Source organism: Spermophilus citellus (assembly GCF_964194105.1).
Source record: "Spermophilus citellus genome assembly, chromosome: X".
Lineage (NCBI taxonomy): Eukaryota > Metazoa > Chordata > Mammalia > Rodentia > Sciuridae > Spermophilus > Spermophilus citellus.
Window position 1 is genome coordinate 73055262 of NC_138190.1, and position 22091 is coordinate 73077352.

Sequence of the window (22091 nt, forward strand, 5' to 3'; positions counted from 1 at the left end):
CACAGTACCCAGGAAGGCTGTAAAACCTTTTCAGAGGATTATTAAGAACATGCTAGAGAAGAGTTATGTTGAAGGGAGGCAAGAGGCTTTGGCTAATGGAGAGTAGATTTAATGGCCTCTATGAAAAATAAAGCTAAAGTGGTTTGGAATAGTGAAAACAGCAGAGACCAGAGGACAAAAATTGAAAAATCAAAATTCAAATCCCATATCCACCAAGGTATTCATTGTGTAACTTTCAATAAGTCATTGAACTCTGTGGAGTTCAGTTCCTTATCCATAAAATGGAGCTCATAAGAACTACTTAGTATCAGAATAAAGATTAAACAAGAAAAGAGACAACATCTAACAGCACCTAGCACTGAGAGGTAAATGCTCAAAAACAGTTATTATTTCACTCAGCTAACTATTTACTTGGAAAAATCTAAAATCAGCTCTTATGCAATAATCTTTGCCACCCTTACCCTCTATGTACAACACAAACACAGGGGGTTTAAATTCACCAGGAGAACCTAAGTCACCCATAGATCCTATTCAGGGATTTCCCAGTTCCTCTCCATTATCGTGCATCTAGCCTCTCCCCCTTTCTCTCTTTCTCTCTCTCTCTCTCTCTCTCTCTCTCTCTCTCTCTCTCTCTCTCTCACACACACACACACACACACACTAGAATACACAACACATGCATAAACAGGATGAATCACTTTACTTCTGTTCTTTGGAAGACAAGATTAGATTAAAATGCAATTACTCATAAGGCTTCATCATCATGCTCTCAAGAAAAAGACACCCCCGTTCTTATGATGGTCATACTTACTATGTATGATGGATATAACTTGAGATTTTGCTAATGGCATTTCATAAGCAGCTGATTAAATGTTTATTACTGAAATGTCAGTTTCCAGTCCATGAGATCTTTGAGTCATGAGATGTTTTTTTATTTCTCTTTGTAACCCTGGAATCCAGCACAGGGTTTGGTACAAAGTTGGCATTCAAGAAATGCATTAATGAATGAAAGAATTACTTAGTGAATTAATGAAAAAAATGTTATCACTTAACCAGAATGGCATTGCTGAGAATTAAAAGAATGCTCCACAAAGAATGGACCAAATCCTTAATCAAAACTTGGGAAGAATGAACCCAGTCCACATATGTACTTGTTCATTCATTTATTCAGCAGCAAATCTGTAGGGTTAGATTATAATTCAGTGGTAGTGCTCTTGCTTAGCATGTACAAGGCCCTGGGTTTAATTCCTGCACAAAAAAATGCAAATCTTTAAAAAAATAGACCTACAATAAAAATTCAAATTCTAGTTTTACCACTTCTAGTCTAATTTACATTGGAATATCCCTTTATTGCCACTAGCCTTAGTTTCCTATGCACAAACTGGAGATATTGCTTCTTGATGTACCTACTTTCAAGTTTGCTTCTTATGAGAATCAAAAGAAATTATGTGCCTGAATATGCTTGATGGATTTTCAGGTAGATTATACTTCCTGGAGATTGTAATTAAATATGGCTTAAATATGTCCAGTGGTTCCACTCCCATTTTCCCATCCTCCCCCATTCCTCATATCAACTGGCTATTCCAAAGCCTTCCTTCCACTTGACCTTCTGAAAACCATCTAAAAACTGAATACAAACAAAGTCAGATAACTAGGTCTCCTACCAGCTCTAAGCAACTTTTAGCTTACTTGATTTCATCTAGGTCCTTAGCATGGCTGGTGAACAATTCAATGTGACCAATGATAAAAGCTCTTAATAATTAATATTTTTAAAGTCTTCCAGGAATCATCTTTTCTGGTCTAATCTGAATCCTCTGCCCAGAGGTGATTTCAGCAGAAGAAGGGGGCTGTGAGGAAGGTTTAGATGGTAGTGATAGAGATGGCATTATGAAAGTGGAGTGGGAGGCTATTGCAGATATGAGAGGCAGACTAATATGCTAGAGATGGGAAAAGAAAATGAAACAACATGGAGTAGGTAAACAAAGAGAAGAACAAATGCCCTGAAAAAGAAAGAAGCCTCAGGTCTGTCAAACAGGGTTCAAAGAGGCCAGGACCAAGGAGAAGCTCTGGATTCTACCAACTTACAGATCTGCAGGATAACAGGATGAAAACCATGAAGACAACTGGCTCTAAGGGCACCTGATGTGTACCTACAGTGAACTATAGTTAGCTGCTGATTTTTACACTAATTAATTCAGAAGTGCAGTGGAGAATAAAGTAAAACAAGATACATGTGTGTGTATATGCATATATATATAGATAGATAGATAGATACACATATGTGTATATGTATGTATGTGTGCATATAGAAATATGTGTGTATATGCATATATATATATACACATATGTATATGTGTATGTACATGTGTATACAAAAATACATATGTGTGTGTGTATATAATTTTCCAGCAACTGGCATGCACCATGGTAACAATGCATGTGACCAGAGACTGAAAAGGAAAGAGGGAAATGAACACATCAAGATGACATTTTCACGTCACTCTTGGCTACCAATAACAGGCACATTTACAATTCCAGATAAGAGACACACTGGATTAAAGTACTCCACCTCTCACTCTTACTCTTTTATAAACTGAGGAGCCTAAATATGATAAAAAAGAAGTATTAATAGGTGATCCCTAGAGTTGTGTGGGCTAGAGATGGGTCATGTTTTTTCATCCCCATGAGAAAAAACCAAACAGATTTCACCTCTCCACTTACTCCCCCATAGACTGGGATATAGTCCTTGCCTCTTGTGATCTCTCAGGCTGCTCTTAAATGACTCAGCAGATCTTTAAATATATCTAGGCAAGGAGTTTCTCTGAGACACAGCCATTAAAAATCTTTTTTAAATGTTTGGGGTGTTGCGAGGAGGTCAGGAAGGTCCTTTGTTAACATGAGGTTCCCAAGCTAATTCAGGACTGCTGTGAAGCTCCCTTTCTCTATGCTAAAAGGCTTGTTTTTGTTCTGCAGTCTGCCTTTTGCCAGCTGTGTGGATCACAGGGACAAGAAGGGGGATGGTTCCAGGCCACAGAAGAAGTCAAGGAAATTACTGTCCAGTGATTTGTGGGGGAAGGGGACGAATGTGTGTAATGGAGTGACTGATAGAAAAATAGAGGATCCGAACTCACTAAGAGCCCAGACTTTGCACTGGGTCATTCTGTTCCCTGTGGAGGACCATGACCTCTGGCTGAGAAAAGATCTTCTCACTCCCCCTCTCTTTTCAAACCAGCTCAGTCATGCAATCTGAAGCAAGCATCAACTAGTAAAAAGAGCTTCAGTTGCATGGAGGGAAGAAACTTAATGACTTGCATTACCAAAGCAAATCAGGCTCCCTGTTATCTGCAATGACCTCACACTTACATTCTAGCCAAAGCATTTTGGAAACTGGGAGCTTTGTGAAAGGGAGGGCTGGGTAGTGGTGGCCTAGGAAAAAGCTGATGTACTATAGCTGAAATAGTTTCCCTGAACTCTACTTATCTAGTCTAATAAATAATAATAATAATAATCATGGTGGTGATAATGAGGACAGGTGCAACTTTTCAAGCCTATACTATGGGCCAGGTACTGGGCTAGATGTTTCATATTTATTATTTCACTTTTCTCCACCAAAACCAATGAGGAAAAGATTAATATCCTCATTTTAGAAATAAGGGAAAAGAGAGGTGAAGTGGCCCAGAATTCACATCCAGCAAGAGTCAGAGCCAGGATTTAAACCAAAGGCTGTTAGATGCCAAAGCCTATGCCTAAATGTCAGTCTAAACATTTATTTTAGCTCGCCCTGACCCCAGCTTCTTTATCAAGGACCCTTCAGTTCTTTTGTTACTTATTCAAAATCCCTAGCTACACAAGGCATTATAAAATCATCTAGATTGGCATTTTGGAGTCATTTATAAGTTTTTAAATTTTTAAGAAGTGACTGTAGAAATCATTTGAGTCCAAACCTCTGCCCTACCCATGGTTCCCAAAAGGTCCAGTCTCTTTTTTAATGCATTCAATGAGGGTGAATTTACTACTTATGCCATCTTGCCAATAGACAAGGAGTGATGAATAAGAAAAAGGGAACTAATGTTTTGGCACTTACTGAAGTGTCATGCCTTTTAATTAAGTTGCCTTATTTCATCCTCACAATAACTTTGTAAGGAGCACATTCTACAGATGAGGAAGATCTTGAGAATCAGAGAGGTTAGTACTCACCTGAGGTCATACAGCTGATAGATGGCTAAGCCAGATTTAAAAGCTAAGTTTGCTCTGATTGCAGTGACCCTTGTATTTTTAGCCCTTCCTGCATAAAGTGCAAAAGCTCTTGGAGTCAGGAAGCCTCTCAAGATTCCCCAGGTCTCTGATTTGACATGGATGGCAAATTTAAATTTGTAAATGTAAGGTAACTTCAGTAAAGAAAGCAGGTTACTGGTGCTTGAGCAAACTGGAAAGCTAATGCTCTATCTAGAGGAGCAGTGGCTTTTCACCTCCATCAGGTCATTGCCTGGCAGGAATGAAGGTCAAGTATTGCCAGATTTTCATTCCCAAAGGTGAAAACTCTGAATTTGCATGTGAAATGTTAGCAAGTGATTCAACACACACACACACACACACACACACACACACACACACGGAGGCACACTGAACAAGCTAAACAAAGCTCATCTGGTCTGATTTGTCAACTTTCAATTAGGGTGAAATCACTCTCAGATAAACTTTCCCTTTACTCAGTTGTAATCTGTCCTCATTGATGTTGTGTTTTCTGGTACTACAGAAAAAATATCCATTTTATTTCCAGGACAGTGTTTAGGATATATTGAGATACTAGTTATGTCTACTTCTCCCTGCCTCCCTTACCATATTTATCCCAGCATATCATTTCCTCCATGCTTTACAAGATTCAATGCCCCATGAATATTGGAGTTAAACAACACGTTGCAAATACTAGAATTTAGCAGAGCAAGATAATCATCTCTTTTATTCTGAATCCCATATTTCTTTTAATGGAACTTATGATCCATTAGTTGTTCTAGACAATCACTTAATAAAGAACATCTACTATGTAACACACTCTAAGCTCTGTGTGTTGGAGATCTTGTACAGAGATATCCACAAAACAACCTTTTCCCTAAAGAACAAGTATGTTAGAAGGCTATATCAGACGTGCAAATAATTATAGTTCAAGGGATCAAGTACTACAGATGAAGTAAGAATAAAGGGACAAACTTATTTATAAGCATTGATACTTCATTTGTACCTCATATCCATCAACTCAGCTGATCTCCCCTCAAAATCTTATAAACTACAGATTTCTAGTCCTAGTTTACAATGAGGAAACTGAAACCAATATTCTTTCAACTATATCAGGTCATAGAGATCACTTCCCCTTGGGATAAGGAATGAGAAAATTCTCTTGAAGGAGGATGTATTTGGACTAAGCTTAGAAAACAGACACTGTTGAAATTGGGACAGAATTCAAGGTTAAATGGATAATAGGAAAAATAACAAATTTGAGGAAAGAAAGAGTGTGTATAGTTTAAAGTGATAGTGACTAAATCCATTTGGCTAGAATTTAAGATTTTTGTACAGGAATTATAGGAATTCAAGCTGGAAAAATAGCCAGATCATGAAGAGACATGAACACCAGACTAAAAAATTTGGACTTTAACCTATAAGCAAATGGAAAGGAGCTCCCCCGCCCCCGATTTTTGTGGTGCTGGGGCTCGAATCCATGGCCTTGCACATGTTAGGAGAGTGCTCAACCACTGAGCTACACCCCCAGCACAAGGAGCTGAAATTTTAATCATGCATTACATAACTGCTCAGCAAGGCTTCCTCTGTGCCAAACACTGAAAATATTGAAATAAATCAGACAGGGCTCCAAGCCTGTCTAATGGATGTTTAAAGCAGGATACTGACAGGACTGGAAGGAAACTTTGGGAAGGTCTGGTGGCATGAATATTATATGATTTAGAGAGCAGCAGAGAGAGGAGACATGATGTCACTGCATTAAGCAGGTAGGAAGTGATAAGAATCTGAACTTCAGTAGAGGGAATGACTGAGAACATTTTGGCACATGATATATCCCTCCACCCCCTAATTCCCAAAGTCTCCAGCTTGTCTTTTCTCAGACACTGTGAGGTCAGCTCTGATGGGGAACTCTGAGCCTAAAAGGGTAAGATGTCCTCAGAGAAGAGTCCATCCCATTCATTTCCACATCTGACCTGGTATATTTTGAGTAATTCCAGCACCTCACCAAGGCCCAGTAAACGTCCAAATCAAACAACATGCCATCTGAAAATAAGAGCATGGTCAAGATTTTTGGTCTATTATTAGATAAGTAAAATTTCTCAATCTAACTTTTTTTTTATTTAAAAGGCTGATCAAACAGATTTCAGATGAACAACTGGAAACTCCCACAGCCTACACACTTGCTAACCTTGGTTTTTAAACAAAGATAAAAGGGAAAGAGGGGTGGGTTGAGTAAACACACATAAAACATGATTTGGAATCCTTTTTGCCACCAAACATAAAACATGAAATATTTCCAACTTTACTCTCAACTTGTAGTTAATGTGATCTCCTCACCTAATGTGAAGTTAGAGGATGGTTCAGAGAAGTGTCCCAAAATGACAAGTTTGCAAAGGTGATTTCCCTCAGGCACTGGCAATTTTAAAAGGAAATGTGTAAGTTGTTACCATTTTGTAAGCAGCAAGATTGCACTTTCTTCAAAAGAAAACCTGGGTAAGATACAGACTTTCACAGTAGCCATACTTTTGCAGTAGGCAGCTTTCATTTCCATAGTAACAAAAATGTTATTTGACATCAACATTCAGGACTTCCTATGAAATCCTGTATATACAACACATTTGGGCCTAGAGAGATGAAGGAAGCATCTTGCTGGTAACTTGGAAGTTCTCCTTCTTACTTTAAATTCCATATGCTTACCTTTACTGGAATTTATTTCCTTTTGCCAATCTCTGGAAGGAGATAGACTCTGTTTATACTCCCAAATCTTTGCATAATCTTCTTGATGGCAAAAGTCAGTTTTTAAAGGTAAGTGGCAGGTTGATACAGGCAGAGGAATGGAAGGAGACAAGTCATTGTGAGAAGGGATACAGAATGATAGAGTGAAAAGAGGTCTAGCTAGCTAGAGTTTTTAGCTCAAAAGACTTTTTTGCTACTTACTCACCATGTGATCTTGAGTAAATATCTTTCTCTCTAAGCACCCTTCAGAGAAGTTGTGTATGTTAAGAATGAGAGTTGCTCATCCTTGTTCAGGCACAGTATTTTTACATTTTGAAAACTTTCTGCCCTTTACCTAAATGTAGTGGAAAAGAGCTTAAGTTGAGGAGTTAGACTGCCTAGATTATTTTTTATATACCTTTATTTCATTTATATTTTTATGTGGTACTGGAGATCGTATGCAGTGCCTCACACATACTAGGCAAGCACTCTACCACTGAGCCCCAACCCCATCCCCAGACTGCCTAGATTCTAATACAGCCTCTTTCACTTATTTGTTCTATAATCCTGAGTGCGTTATTTATTTTCTGTGTGTCTGTTTCTTCATCTGTATTATGGGAATGATAAAAGTAGCTTCCTACTGGAAATTTTCTGAGGATCAAATTAATTAACACATGTAAAGCATAAAAAGAGTTTCAAAATTGACTGTTTGCCTTTTCTTACCTTGATAATTCTCCTGTTTAAGCAGACATTGAATTGCCCAGGATTGTAGTGGGCTTTGAATTTTCAATCACCTAAGGACCTTTATGCCCTTTTCAATAATTCATATAATCCTGTTTTTAAATCCCTATCGTAAGTTATCTAATTCTTACTACTCCTTTCTGTCCCTACCCCCACTTTGACCTTCAGACTACTCAACTACTTAGTGAGGAGCATTGGAATATAATAAGTATAGGTTATAATAAAGTCACCTCAGTCACTAGTCTTTTTGGATGGTAAAGGTCAATGGCTGGTATAGGAGAGTGGTTAGAACCTCGAGGTTAGAAGCTAGACTTCCTGGGGATGCACACAAATTCTGCTACTTTCTAGCTCTGTGAAACTAGGCCAAGTTACTTAACCTCTCTAGACCTATTTCTCCAGTTCAATGTGAGAATTAAATGAATATTCTATGATTTCACTTCATTTCTGTTTAGGTTGCCTAATAGGTTCCAGCTTTGATCAAACTCAGCCTTTTTTTTTCAGGATTAAATTTTTTGTATGTGGTTCAGTAAAAAGATTATAATAATGATACTTTGGTGCAACTAGTGGTAGCAGCCAATGTGTGTGGTTTTCCAATATTTGATTTACTAAAACATTAAGTGCTATCACTATAACTGCTCTTATGATTCTTTGTTATGATCATGGAATCACTTTTCCAATATAAACTTTCTAAGGAAATAACATACAGCTAACCTTCAAAACAGGCTCTGACCAGGCTCAGGCACTAGATTGTGTGACCTTGGCTAAGTCCTTTTCTATCTCTGTGCCTCAGGTACTTCACATATAAAAAGAGCTAGCTAGACAAGATGGTCTCTAAAAATCTATAAATTCTAAATTCTAGCATATCAGGCCATTTTTGTTCATGTTCTCAATAGGTCCCAGCTTTGATCAAAGCTCAATGTTTTTCAGCATTAATTTATTTTGATATGTGGTTCAGTAAAATGATAATGACAATTTGGTGTGATTGGGGATAGTAGCCAATTAATGTAGTTTGCCAGTTCTTGATTAATTATTTAGTTTAATTACCTGGTTCAAAGTTTGGGACTAGAAGGAAAGGAATAATTCTCCTGAATGAGGCCTCAGAATAATAATGAGAAAAGAGCCACAGAGTTGGAATCCAAAAGTACTTAGTTTATGCCCTAGTTCTATTACCATCTTGTTGTTTCACTTGAGATAGGTCTCTGTCATTCTATAGGTCACTATAAAATAAAAGGGGGAGGAGACAGAACACAGCCTTGGTGATCTGCAAAGATTCCTTTTAATCTCCTTAAAAAAACCAGGAAAGTTGAGGGCATTGCACGAAACTAAATTGACAAGAAGCCACCAAGATGTTCACCAGATAATTCAAACTTTGCACGTGTCCAAAATGAAACTCTTGATTCCTACTCCATCCCATGCACCTGTTCCATAAATATTCACCATTTCATAAATGGCACTCTCATTTTTCCAGTCACTCAGACAAAAAATTTGGCAATCATCCTTGTCTCCTTTCTTTTTTACACAATAAATATCCAATCTGTCAGTAAATGCTGTTGGCTCTACCATCAAAATACATCTAAAATCAAATAATTTCTTATCTCCTCTACTAACTAAGCCTAAGCCACAATAATCTCCCACTTGGATCACTGAAGTAGCTTCACCTCCTTGCTTGCTTTTTCCCCCCACAGGCTCTACTCTACACATACGCAAAGTAAACAAATAGATATCATGAAGAAGGATCTTGTTGAAGTATAAGTCAAATCATGTTAATTTGCTCAAAATCTCAATAAAGTCAAAAGTCCTAAGGAATACCAATGATGCCCCACATAATTTTGGTGTCATGATCTATCACTCCCCACTGACTATAACCCAGGCTTTTGCACCTCCTCACTGTCCTCTTTCACATTGTGCTCCTGCCTCAGGGCCTTTGTGCCTACAATATTCTAACCCAAGATAACCACATAGCTGACTTCCTCATTTCTTCCAGGCTTTTGTTCAAATATCATTATCTCAGTAAGGCCTTCTATGACCAATAAATATAAAATATTCCCTTTTACCATCATCATCTACCTCCCACCCTGTGCTAAGTTATTCCTCATGGCACTTATCACCCTCTGATATATTCTATGTCTCCACTCACTAAACTTTTTGCTCCATGAAGGAAATTCTTGTCTGCCTTTTTATTGCTACATCACCAATGCTGAGTGCAGAATTTGGCATATAGTAGATGCTCAATGAATATTTGTTGAATAAATGCAGTCTGAAAAGTAAAACAGCAAGGATATTGACACCTAGAACTTTCACACAACCCAACCCATCAGTCTGATTGGTAGATAAAAGATCTAAAAGCCTTAAGACCTTCATCAGTTTCTATTATTGATACCAGTTATATTCCTTTGCCTCTCTGAATCTCATCTTTCCTATCTATTAAGTAAAAAGTCTGCAATAAGCAGTAACACATGACTGGAAAAAGAAAGAGTCAGACTGAAACACCATATTTGCCAATTTGGAGCTGTTTAAATGTAGGCATGTTGCCTAGCCTCTCTGAGCATATTTATAATAGGAATACTGATTATATAATAGTATTATATTACTCTAAACTCTGGCCACTTCTACAGGGCAGAAATAAGAATGAAATTCAATAGAAGAATATGAAAATATTTTGTAAACTGTAAATTGTAACTGCTCCTTGATCTATATGCAGAAAACAGTATCAAGGAGTCAATTAGTATTACCAAAAAATCGTTGAAACTCTTGGAAAGAACATCCCACATGAAATAATAAATACCATAGTAGCTTATTTATTGTTAAATGTTAGGGGGTTCTGGTTCAAAGTATCCTGAGCCTTAGCTGTATGTTGAAACCACCTAAGGAGGTTGTCCACTCCCAGGGACATCCAGCCATGGGACACTTGTAGTCCCCCTAGTGGCCACATAGTGGGACCACATTTCACAAGCCAGGAACCTACTCAATCTTTAGAAAATGTAGCCCAAGATTAGGTGTTGGGCCATTTCAAAAAGCTACATCATTTAATTCAGTAAAGCTCTTAAAAGAAAACGATTGTCATGTGTCCCTTACTCCTTGAACCTCCCTTAACCAACATTTCAAAACCCCATTTATTTAGAGATTCAAAGCAAGTCACCAAAATTAATGGAAAACTTACAAGTGGAAGAATAACTCTTCATCTGTCCACCACAATGGCATCTTCACTGGCTATCACACAAAACTTAAGACTCATTAATCACCTTCAACTTTAGTTCATTACTCATATTATCACAGACTTGTCCAATCAAAGACATCAAAACATGTTCTCAGCAAGTGCAATTATAGAGCCAAGAAAATGAGGAAGAAACTAATAATTAACTTGACTAGAGTAGCACTGTTAAATAAGCAGAAATAGATTTCAACCCCTGTGATAATTCACTCATCTTTCCAGAGATATAATGTCCCATTGCTTGAAATATTCACCAAGACCTCAAGATAGATTTATTGCTTGAGTTCAGTCATGTTCCTACCTATGTCCATAAAGGATTAGAGGCAGCCACAGGTAATACATAGTGGTGGCCACTTCTGTCCATTTCTTTGTAGAATGCCTACATTAAAAAAAAGAAGAAAAGAAAAACTAGCATCACTTCATATTAGTATCACAGTGCTGCCTTTCTTTTCTTTTTCTTTATCTTTCTTTCTTTTTTTGAATGCTCCTGCAAAGCAGCAACCTCAAGATTCTCTCTCAATTGTACTGCCTTTCCCTGATGTGCCTCCTTCTAACAGATGCTAAGCATACAGCAGGTGCTTAATGGAAAGTGGTTGACTGACAGATTTTTTAAATGACACTTTATTGAGGTAATCTCTAAAGCTAGCCATGAGGTCAAATAGGACCTTTTTGCTCAGTAGCTTGCAGTTCACTTCTCATTATCAGAACACTACAGCTATAGCTATGACTCTTAGTCTAAAGTATTAATGAGGCCAAAGTTCAGCCCCTGTAGAGAAGAACTTTATTTCTGCTTCATGGCTATGCTGTGCATTCCTGAAAAGAAGCCTAAATTGCATGACAGTAAATCAACCATTTCTCCATCCAGAAATACACACCAGAAGGAGTGGTGAGATTTACTTTATTCAAAGGACAACATATAAAAACATAAAATTATGACTTCAGCTGCTTACACAAACCTAAACACAAGCCAAATATAACTAGTGATTTCTGTGGCCTAGTTTATCTTCATTACTTCTTCATGTTATTTTTCTACATAGAAATCATAATTATTCCTTACTCCCTTGCTAATAGTTCCCAAATCCAAATTCTAAAAATTAAGACTATTAACAATACAAACCTAATTAGGTTTCATTTCTGCTGTTTCCCAAAGAGCTAAATATGCAGAAACATTGTCCTCTTCATCCAGGAAGGGGATGAGATTACCAGATCTAATTTGCACCTGAGTAAAACTGACACTAGTGTCTCCATATAGCATTCATAAAGGATGAAATGAAGTGCAGTTCAACTTTCAGGGCAGTAATTCCAGAGATATTCACACTCAGGTAATTTCAACAAGGTTGCAGTTATGAGATTAATATTTTAAAATTAATTTTAACTATATTTATACACATTGGCAATGGACAATACTGAAAGAAAATCAGAAAAAATAATTTTAATTTCATTCATAGTTGTATAAAATACCTGGGAGTAAATTTAATAACTGAAGCGCAAAACTTATGTTCTGAAAACTATAAAACATTTTTGAAAAAAGTAAAGAAGATCTAAATAAATAGGAAGACATCACATAATCATGTACTAGATGACAATACTGTTAAGAAACCATATTCCCCAAATTGATCTACAGATCAAGTACAATCCCTATCAGAATCCCAGCCAGCCTCTTTGTAGAAGACGACAAGCTGATTCCAATTCAGATGAAAATTCAAGGGAACTGCAAGAGCCAATGCAATTTTGAAGAAGAACAAAGTTGGAGGATTCACATTTTGTTATTTCAAGCCTTACCAAAACCTGCAGTAATCAAGACAGTGTAATATTGACATAAGGACAGACATTCAGATTGATGAGATATAGTTGACAGTTCAGAAATAAAGCCTCACATTTATGCTTGACTGATTTTACACAAAGGATGCTGAGATAGTTAAATGGGGAAACATAAACAAATGATGCTACTATATCTGGATATTTATATGCAAAAGAATGAATCTGGATCTCTACTGTCATCACATATATAAATTAAATCTAAATTTATCAAGGACCTAACTACAAACAGCTAAAATTATAAAACTCTTAGAAGGAAACATAGGTATAAATCCTTGTGATTTTGATCAGGCAAGGCCTTCGTAGATAAAATAGTAATGTCATAGGCAAAAAAGAAATTATACATAAGGTGAACTTTATGAAACTTAAAACTCTGTGCCTCAATGAATACCCTCAGGAAAACAAAAAGACAACCCATGACATATAAAAAAAAACATTCACAATTATCTGTTAAAGAACTTGTACCAAGAGTATATGTGTGTGTGTACACATAAACACATGCACACACACACACACACACACACACACACATTTAAACACAACTAAATCATAAAGAAAGACAACCCACCTGAAAATGAGCAAAGTATATGAAAGGATAGTTTTGCCATGGAAAGTATACAAACAGCCAATAAGTACATGAAAAGATACTGAACATGATGATTATTATGGAAACGCAAATCAAAACCACAATGAGATACCACTGCATGCACACCCATTAGTATAGCTATCCTAAAGAGATAATAGTAAATATTGGCAAAATGTGGAGAAAATGGAACCCTTATATATTGCTGGTGGGTTTGTAAAATGGTGCAGCCACTTTTGAGAATGGCTTGGCAGTTCTCACAAAGTATGGAGAGGTACAATATGACCTAGAAATTTCACTCCTAGGTAATACCCCCCAAAAAGCAAAAAACACATTTGTACAAAAATTTGTTCACTAATTTTCATGGCAGTATTATCAATACCAGCCAAAAGTTGGAAAAATCCTAATGTACATCAGCTGATGAACAGACAAAATGTGGTATATGATGGAACATTATTGAGCTATAAAAAATAATGAAATATTGACATGTGCTTCAACAAGTTTGAACCTTTAAAACATTATTCTATGTGGAAAATGTGAGGCATAAAAGACCCCCATATTGCTTGATTCCATTTATATGAAATGTTATAATAAGCAGATCCATACAGAAAGAATGTAGATTAGTGGTAGCTCAGTATTGGGACTAGGTAAGGGGGCGATTACAAAGTGGCACAGTATTTCCTTTGGGGGTGATTAAAATGTTCTAAAATTATGGTAGTTTGCACATAACTCTAAGTATACTAAAAACCATCAAACTATATACTTCACATTGGTGAATACTACAGATAGTAAATTACAACTCAATACTACTAACAAAATAAAACTCAATACTATGTGATCTTAATTGACAGCACTCTCCAGCGACCAGAATTTTAATGCTATAAATTTTTCTAAATGAGCCACCTTCAACCCTGATATGGCCTGCAGGTTGTCAGCAGTAATCTGTTTGAGAGAGATGGGGTGGTATCACTCATGAGTGTACAAGCAATAAATTGTCAGCTATCATCTCTCTGCAGCCGTCCCTGAGTATAGCCCTTACTGAGCAACAATCTAAAGCATTAGAGTCATGTGGGAAGCTTCCAGAAGAAAAATGATGTAAGTTCTGCTCCAGAGAGGTTTCCCCACATGATAAACAAATATCATAGAAAATGCAACTATTTATATTCCCCCACCTAGCAAAGAGGTGATCACTAAGCACCTTCGTGGTCTACTCAAACTTACAAAATGGCTAGTGAATAAACTGGAAAATTCTGAGTCTTTTCTTTGAAAAGAGTACGTAACTTTAGGATTTCAAAAAATTTTCCCTATGATGAAGGGTAATCAATGCTGATTACTGCACATAACTTTACAAGCAATTTTTTAAAGCCAGCTTTGAATTTAGGATTTTATTAATTCCTCTGAATTAATATCCCAGGACTCAGTGGAATGTTGGTAGGGAGGAAGTCTGGAGTAGAATAATTTATTTAAGATTTTCCCATTGTTTTCAAATGATTGATTTACACAGAGCTTGAGCAGGTTAGCTCAGTTGGACACTTCCAATGAGTACCCTCACCTGCAGATTAGTGCATTGCACAAGTCCGATCCAGACAGAGCTGTCTAGCAAGAGAAAGGGTCCACTTATTCTCAGAGACTAAGAGAAGGTTATCAACAGGGCCAGTGGACTGATAGGGACAGAGATCAAGAGAGGGACACTAAGACTAAGACGGTAGCCAGCAAAATACTTCATTAAATTTCTGAGTCCTCAAGCCATCTAGTTTCGCTCCCTCAGAAACTACTGAATCAGGCTCTAACCTCAAGGTAAAAAGCCCAGCTATTCATTTTGCAATCGGCTCATGTCATTTACTCTTAAGAGAGAGGTGCTAGGGTTGATCTGATCTGCTACTCTGCAGATTTTTTAAAAAAGAAATTCTTTACTAGCATGCCACAGGTGTAATGAGAAAAATATCCTGAGAAGTAGGAAGAAGAGTCTATATTTCAATGTCAAAAGCATGAAAGGAGTGGAATAAAATAAAATCGGGGATAGGCAGCACTCGAGGAAGCTGCAGACAAAGAGAAAATGGTGGAGATGGGGTTAGAGAAAGATCTCCTTTTACCCTCTCCAGTCAAGCTCATGAAACCATTTTTCTGTTTGTTTTTCAGTTTTCAGAATTATGATTTCAGCTTCGGTGGTAAAAGAAGCCCCTTTCTTTGCCACAACCAGCCTGCATTCTGATCCCTGCTTGAACATAGTTCCAAATGAAACCGGTGGTGTTGATATAACCATTGTTAATGACAATAACAGTATTAATAATAAAACTGTCTACATTCAACTCACATGATCCCACCAAGGTTGGTTACTATACATGTACGTACGAGTCAGGAGACCAAGGAATTCTTAGTTTTAAAAGCATATATATACACATAATATGAGAAAGTTATTATTAATATTAATGAAGAAAATTAAATATGCCAGCAAATTCAATATATTATTTTACAGTTTGCAGCTCAACAAGTGAAAGTTTGATAAGGTAAAACCAGTGCTGGCAAGAAAGCACCCCAAAGTAATCCTGCAATTGGAAGGCTGAAAGCTTCTCTGAAAACCTCCCCCACCAATGTGTTAACCTTTGGCTGTGCTGAGAGAGATAGTCTGTGGACAAGCAAGAGGGTCCTTCTTTGGCTACCTCCTGTATATGTTTACAAATAGGGTGCACTCAGTGTGGCTATTTGGGTCTCATGTTCTGATTACTTGGAGCTAGACATCAGAAACTGAGGCCCAAATAGCAAAATTTTGCTTTACAAAACAGATAAATTAGTCTTTATAAGATAGACATAAAAAGCTGCTTGACAATTGGGGAGGGGAGCAAAAATAAAAGGAGGAATTAATAAAATTCCATATTTTGAAAAAAGGTAATAGCTAAAGGCAGGACTCTCTAATCTCAAAGCACTACTAAAAATATTACCTATTATGGAGACTGGAGTACACAACCAAGAGAAAAATTAAAATGTTCTTTTTGCATTCTGGATAATTTCTCTAAATCCCAACTCTACATGGTCTCCTTTCGGCCCCAACGCCCAAGAAAAAAATGTTTGCCATATTATTGTGCTTCTTGCTGAGATATGAAGGGGCCTACATCTGTCAAGTGGACCAGTGGTCAGCTAAAAAAGTTGTATAGTCTTGTTTGATCTCTGAGAGAAGACAGATCCATAAAATATCATCCGGGTCGCAAACAAGCTTCATCACTTTTTATTATTCCTTCTGTTCACAAACCACATTCTAAATTAAGTAAAAATAGGACCACTGCTGTCTTCTGACCTTCTTTGAGCAGAAACATTGTTGATATATAAGAACATAGAGTTACTGCAGCAGTAACTAAAGTTTTAAAAAACCCTCCACTTAACCAACTAATGTACATGACCACACACACACACACACACACACACACACACACACACACAAACACACACACTTGGAAAAGAAGGAACCTAACAGGTTATTGGAAGCATTCTAGAATTTTGAGATTTTTAAACTCAAATTTAGCACATAATACACGCAATACAGAGGGAAAAAAAAAACTGACTTTGGTTTTTAAAGTCCCTTTGCATTTCACCAAACTGTGCTCTTAAAAAGTGAGGGAAAGAAAGAGAAAGTAAGAAAACATTTCAACTTTTAAAGAGGGATTCTGATTAAATTGTTTAATTTCCAAAAAAGTAACTTAAGGATTTTCTATATTCTAGAAATGAAAATTATTTGTCAACCCACACGACAGGAACATCAGTTTTCCCTTTTACTGAACTCCTTATAGCCAGTGCAGCAATTAAATTCAGGAAAGATTAAATAATTTAAAAAATTTCTTCAGGTTCTGCTAAATTCTTATAATTGTGCTCATTAATTTGAACAGTGTCAAGGAGGCATTATGGTATGATGATCTTCCTAATAGAGAAGTTTTTCCATTAAGATTTGTGATAAAATCACCAAGCTTACCGTACACCTGATGGGAAGAACTCCCTGCTCTGCAGCCGCTCACTGAAAATTTAGGTTCTATTTTCAAAGACACTTATCCCTAAACAAATATGTAGAACTATTAGTTTCCTCCCTGTTGAGTGAATATCAACATACCACTCTCCCAACAGGGGAGAATTATACAGAATATGGAAGGTTTCAGTGACTCCATTTAGCATCACAGTAGGTCAAGAAGCAGCTTAGACAATTTCCCCTTGGAAAAAAAATTACAGTAGAAAAGGAACTCTGTTCTCTAATGACAACCCCCCAAAAATTAACCCTACCAAGTAAATCTGTTCTCATAAAATGAATAAGACCTTTTATCCCACAGCATAACCCATTGCAAAAATAAACACTGTAAATTATCTAGAAAATACTTTGACGATACCAAAAGAATGCTTTGAAAATCCAGTAAGCCAAACCTTAAAAACCCAATAAGATGTAAAACCTGATAAGAAGCTGTTTTTTCAACAATACAGAAAATAATATTTTATGAACTCCTATCCTCCTTTTTCTCTCTTTGACCCTGTGCTATCAACCTTCCAAGAATAGAATCATCAATGAAAGGAGGCAAATTGTTAGATTTAAGTCATCAAACAAATATGCTAAGTCTAACCAAAAAAAAATCTGGAGAAGTCATAGATAAAATAAAATTGCTACAGAAACATAAAGTAAGACAGAAGTCCAAGGGACTTCAGCACCTGAGAAATCCAAAGAATTAATTCCCCAATCAATACTTCCTCTCTCACCAGATAAATGAATATTTTAACTTGGTAGTGGCGGGGGGAAGATCTTCAACATGGTCTCCAAGAAGCTCAAAAACTTCAGTGAAGAAAATACTTTAATAAACAAGATGAAATTGATGGCCACATTTCTCATGTCCTAATTAAAACTCAGGCAAAATTATAGATCATAGGTTACTTAACAATTCTTACTCCATTTATTAGCAGTAAAACTCATGTTTTAAAATGCAAGCACGTTCTTGAAATGAAGTATTATAATAAAGAGCCTTACTCCTACCTCCCCAATACAGATTTTTTAGCACACTGGAATAGCAGGAAATGCTTTACAAAATTTTTTCCCAACACTTTTACAAGTCAGACTCAAATCTAGTAACATTGTTCATTAAAAGAACATTCGTCTCTTTATACATCTGAAGCAAACCTGAGAGGGCTGTGGATCTGTTATAATCCACAGGGAAAATAAACACTTTACAAGAGACAACCGACCCAAGAAGTAACTACTTCTAACATAAGTCAACCAATGCTGAGAAACCTGTGAGGGTAAATCTTGTCCAGTCTTTACCAAGAAAGTTGCCCTTTTACCCGCTCCAAACGTTCCTGGTTGGATTCTCTCTGCTGACCTCCCAACCCTGGAACACATCCCCAGTTGCTTCCAAGGAAGGGAACCTCACTCCTTCACATAGAGGCCTCAGCACCCAGAGGCTTTTTGCTTCCCTAACCCGGAATTCCGTTTTATTCTTTTGGAGGAGGCGGGCTAGGAAACACTTGGTCCAGCACTTTTACCTCTATTTTGTCAAGACCGGCCATGCACAGACTGGAAGGTGAACACTAGCAGACCCCAAGAGGAAAAAACTGCAGTCATTCTGAAGGAAATTACAGGACTTTGAGAAAAGGAGGTAAAAGGGAGTGGCGGGCTTAAGGGCTTTATCTGTGAAAGAGTCCAGTGTAATGGAATTTTAATTTAAAGCCTGTGGAACCTGGAGTACCAGATGGTAATGAGAATTTTAGATGGTCAGGGGAGTTGTCGAGGAATATGAAAGGGCTTGAACCAGCACCCAATGCGCACAGCAGGTATTCAGATGCTCAGGTCCAAACTTTGGCGGGCCCAGAGTCCCTGGGAGGGCTCCAGATTTAGTGCAGCCCTTCCTAAGGAACCAGTCTGAGATCTGCCAAGGTTAGTAGAAATGCTCGCGTGGGAAGGAGTGGCTAGCTATCTTAGAATGCATAGCGAATCTGTGCCCCGAGCCGAGAAAGGTGACGTTTTGGGGAGGAGAAACTTACCGCATGTTCCCGTAAGGTCCGGAGTAGCTCTCCATCCAGGGTCCCATCTCGCTTTTGACACAACTGGGACTGGGATAGGGCACTCTGCTCACCACGCCGCCAGGGTACCACACATCAGGTGCAGGAAAGTCGCTCTCCTGTCCTGCCAGCCCCTGAGGTGGTCGAGCGTAGCCATAGGGGGCTACAGCCCCTGCCTCTCCTGCACTGCCGCCGCTGCCTGCGCCGCATGGTCCATACAACTGGCCTTCTTCTGCTGAGAAGAGAGTGTGCCAGGAAGAGGAGGCGGCTGCCGAGGGCGATCCGGAGCTGGGTCCCGCGGCACCTCCGCCATGCAAGCTTCCTAGGTCCCCATAGCGGCACTGCGCCGCAGCTGCTGCCCAGGCACTGCTATAGTCTAGCGGGTTCTCCAGCTTGATGCGGGCGTGCGGATGGGGAGGTGGTGGAGGGGGCGGCGGCCCAGCCAGGGCCAGCGGAAAGTTGTAGTAGTCGCGACTCTGGTACGCTGCTGCTTCGTCCAATGCTCCGGACTTGTAGAGAGACAGAGTGGACGGCAGCTCAAGTGTCCCTGAGCTCCCTGCTTCGCTGCTGCCAGAGCAGCCCAGGCCCTCGCCGTCCAGCCCTTTGGCGTAAGGTCCCTTGAAAGAGGAATACTCAGCAATCTCTTCAGTGCCCTTTCCTGGGCCGTCGTCCAGCAAAGAACCTTTGCATTCGGCCAGCGGGGCACAGGGAGTGCTACGCACAGCGGGCGGACCTCCCAGGAGCTGCGCGTACATGCAATCTCCCCGAAGCTGTTCCCCAGGACTCAGATGCTCCAACGCCTCCACACCCAAGCCCATGGACACTGACACCGCCTTACACAATTCCTTTGCGCTGTCAGATATGGTCGAATTGCCCCCTAAGTAACTGTCCTTAGAGGAGGCGGGAGCCCCAGCGGCCTCCCTAGCTCTCCCGCTGCTACCATCGGATACCACCTCCTGCTGCTGCTGTTGCTGTTGCTGAAGGAGTTGCATGGTGCCGGCCTCGCTTAGGATGTCTTTAAGGTCGGCGGAGCAGCTGCTTAAGCCCGGGAAAGTGGGCCCCAGCAGGGACAGCGTGGATGGGGCAGCTGAGTCATCCTCGTCTGGAGGTGCTGGCGGCGGCTGCGGCAGCCCCTTGCCGGCGGCGGTAGCAGCTCCTGGCTCTGCGAGACAGCCGCTCTCGGGGTGGCCCTCGGGGGCTGACTGCTGTTGTGAAGGCTGCTGTTCCTCGTCCAGGGCCAGGTAGCCTGTGGGGCCTCTGATGTGGGCTTGGGGAGAGCCATTCTCACCCTGTTGCTGCTGCCGGGGGCTGCTCTCCTGCTGCTGCTGCAAACGGGCGCCGGGAGGTGCTGTGCTGGAGGCCTCAGGGTGCCGGGGGCCCGGGTTCTGGATCACTTCGCGCACGCTCTGGAACAGATTCTGGAAAGCTCCTCTATAGGTCTTGGACGGAGGTCGGGGGTAGACCCTCCCGAGTCCTAACTGCACCTCCATCCTTAAACTAAGCTGAATCTTCCACTTAATTCCCTTACCCTGTCTCCCTTTTTCTTACTCAGAAGAGTTCAACAGGCTGAGATGATGCGGTAGTCGCTGCAGTTAGGTGTCCACCTGCGGGAAGCTCCAGGGAAGAAAACTTGCAGGAGCAAAAAAACAAACCAAACCAAACCAAAACACACAAACAACAACAACAATAAAAAAAGCGTTCTAACAGCTTCAAAGTCCTGTGTTGAGGAAAACACGCGCTGAACACAATCTGCCCTGCTAGGCTTACAGTCTGTTTCTAAATACTTGAATGGCAGATTCAAAAGATGCTCAAATCTTGGGGGGAGGGAGGTCCTCTGCTTTCCAAATTCAATGTCCAGTGAAGCAGGTGCAAATAAAAATTGGGTTATTTTCTTTTTGTTTTGTTTTGGCTTTGTTTGGTTTTGTTTGGTTTTGTTTTCAACTACTGAAGCCCTGCCATTTCATCTTTTGATATCTGGCTCTGCACTCACAGGGGCGGTGAGGGGGTGCAGCAGGAGGAGGTAGAGGGGGATTGTGGGGAACCAAGGGGCCCTCCCTGCGTGCTAAGGAGTCAGGTCCTGGCTGTAGTGCTGAAGCGCTCCCCAGTCGCCCAGATCCCAAAAGCCTTCTTTGCAACGTGCAGCTAGCTCGCTTGCTGCAGCCAAAGGGAGTTACCTCTCTGCAAACTGGCTGGCAGAGCTGGGCCGACGGGGTTGAAGGGGAGAGGGTTTGTGGGAGGGGTGGCAGACCGAGAGTAGCTGGAGGCAGCTGCGGGAGAGGAGACCTGGGGTTGGGGGGGGGGGGTTGAAGGGGAGGAGGACAAAGGCAGCCGTCAGTCCTACCCGGCACTTTCCTCGTTTCCTCCAAGTCTCTAGCAGCTTTTAGAAACTTCGCCGAAGAGGAAAGGGCAGCTCCGGGGCGGCGGCTTCGAAGCCGCTGAGCTGCAACAGGCGTTGGCTGTCGCTGGAGCCGGGCTGGGGTGGCGCGGTGCGTCCCTTCTGCTCCTGTACGGTACTGGAGCGGCTAGCTAGATCTTTTTCCCTCCGTCGCCTCCTCTGCCTCCAGGTTTGCTCCGGACCCTCCGTGTCTCCCAGCAGGCTGGCTCCCCGGGATCTCGGGGCGCTGGGAGGTGGAAAGCAAATGCAACAGTTTGCGAGTCGGTCCCGCCCCCGCCAGGCCGGCCTCCTAGCCTTCCCACCTCCTTTCTCTCTCCCCTCCCCTCTCCTTTTCTCCCCTCCCCTCACCGCAAGCTAGCGCCCAGTGGCTCTGG

At 40.1% G+C, this 22091-nt stretch overlaps 1 protein-coding gene and 1 long non-coding RNA gene across 2 annotated transcripts in view; one reads left to right on the top strand and one right to left on the bottom strand.

Moving 5' to 3' along the window:
* Positions 1 to 20868, bottom strand: part of AR (androgen receptor) — a 162311-nt gene extending 141443 nt beyond the window's left edge. The window contains exon 1 of the mRNA XM_081276843.1: positions 19305 to 20868. Within this exon, the coding sequence (XP_081132969.1) occupies positions 19305 to 20812 (1508 nt within the window). The 5' untranslated portion in view covers positions 20813 to 20868. The remainder of the gene's footprint in view (positions 1 to 19304) is intronic.
* On the top strand, positions 20425 to 21029 carry LOC308638903. The gene is made up of 2 exons (XR_014019960.1): positions 20425 to 20563; positions 20875 to 21029. It is a non-coding gene; the product is annotated as an uncharacterized lncRNA (long non-coding RNA).
* Positions 21030 to 22091: the final 1062 nt, after the last annotated feature.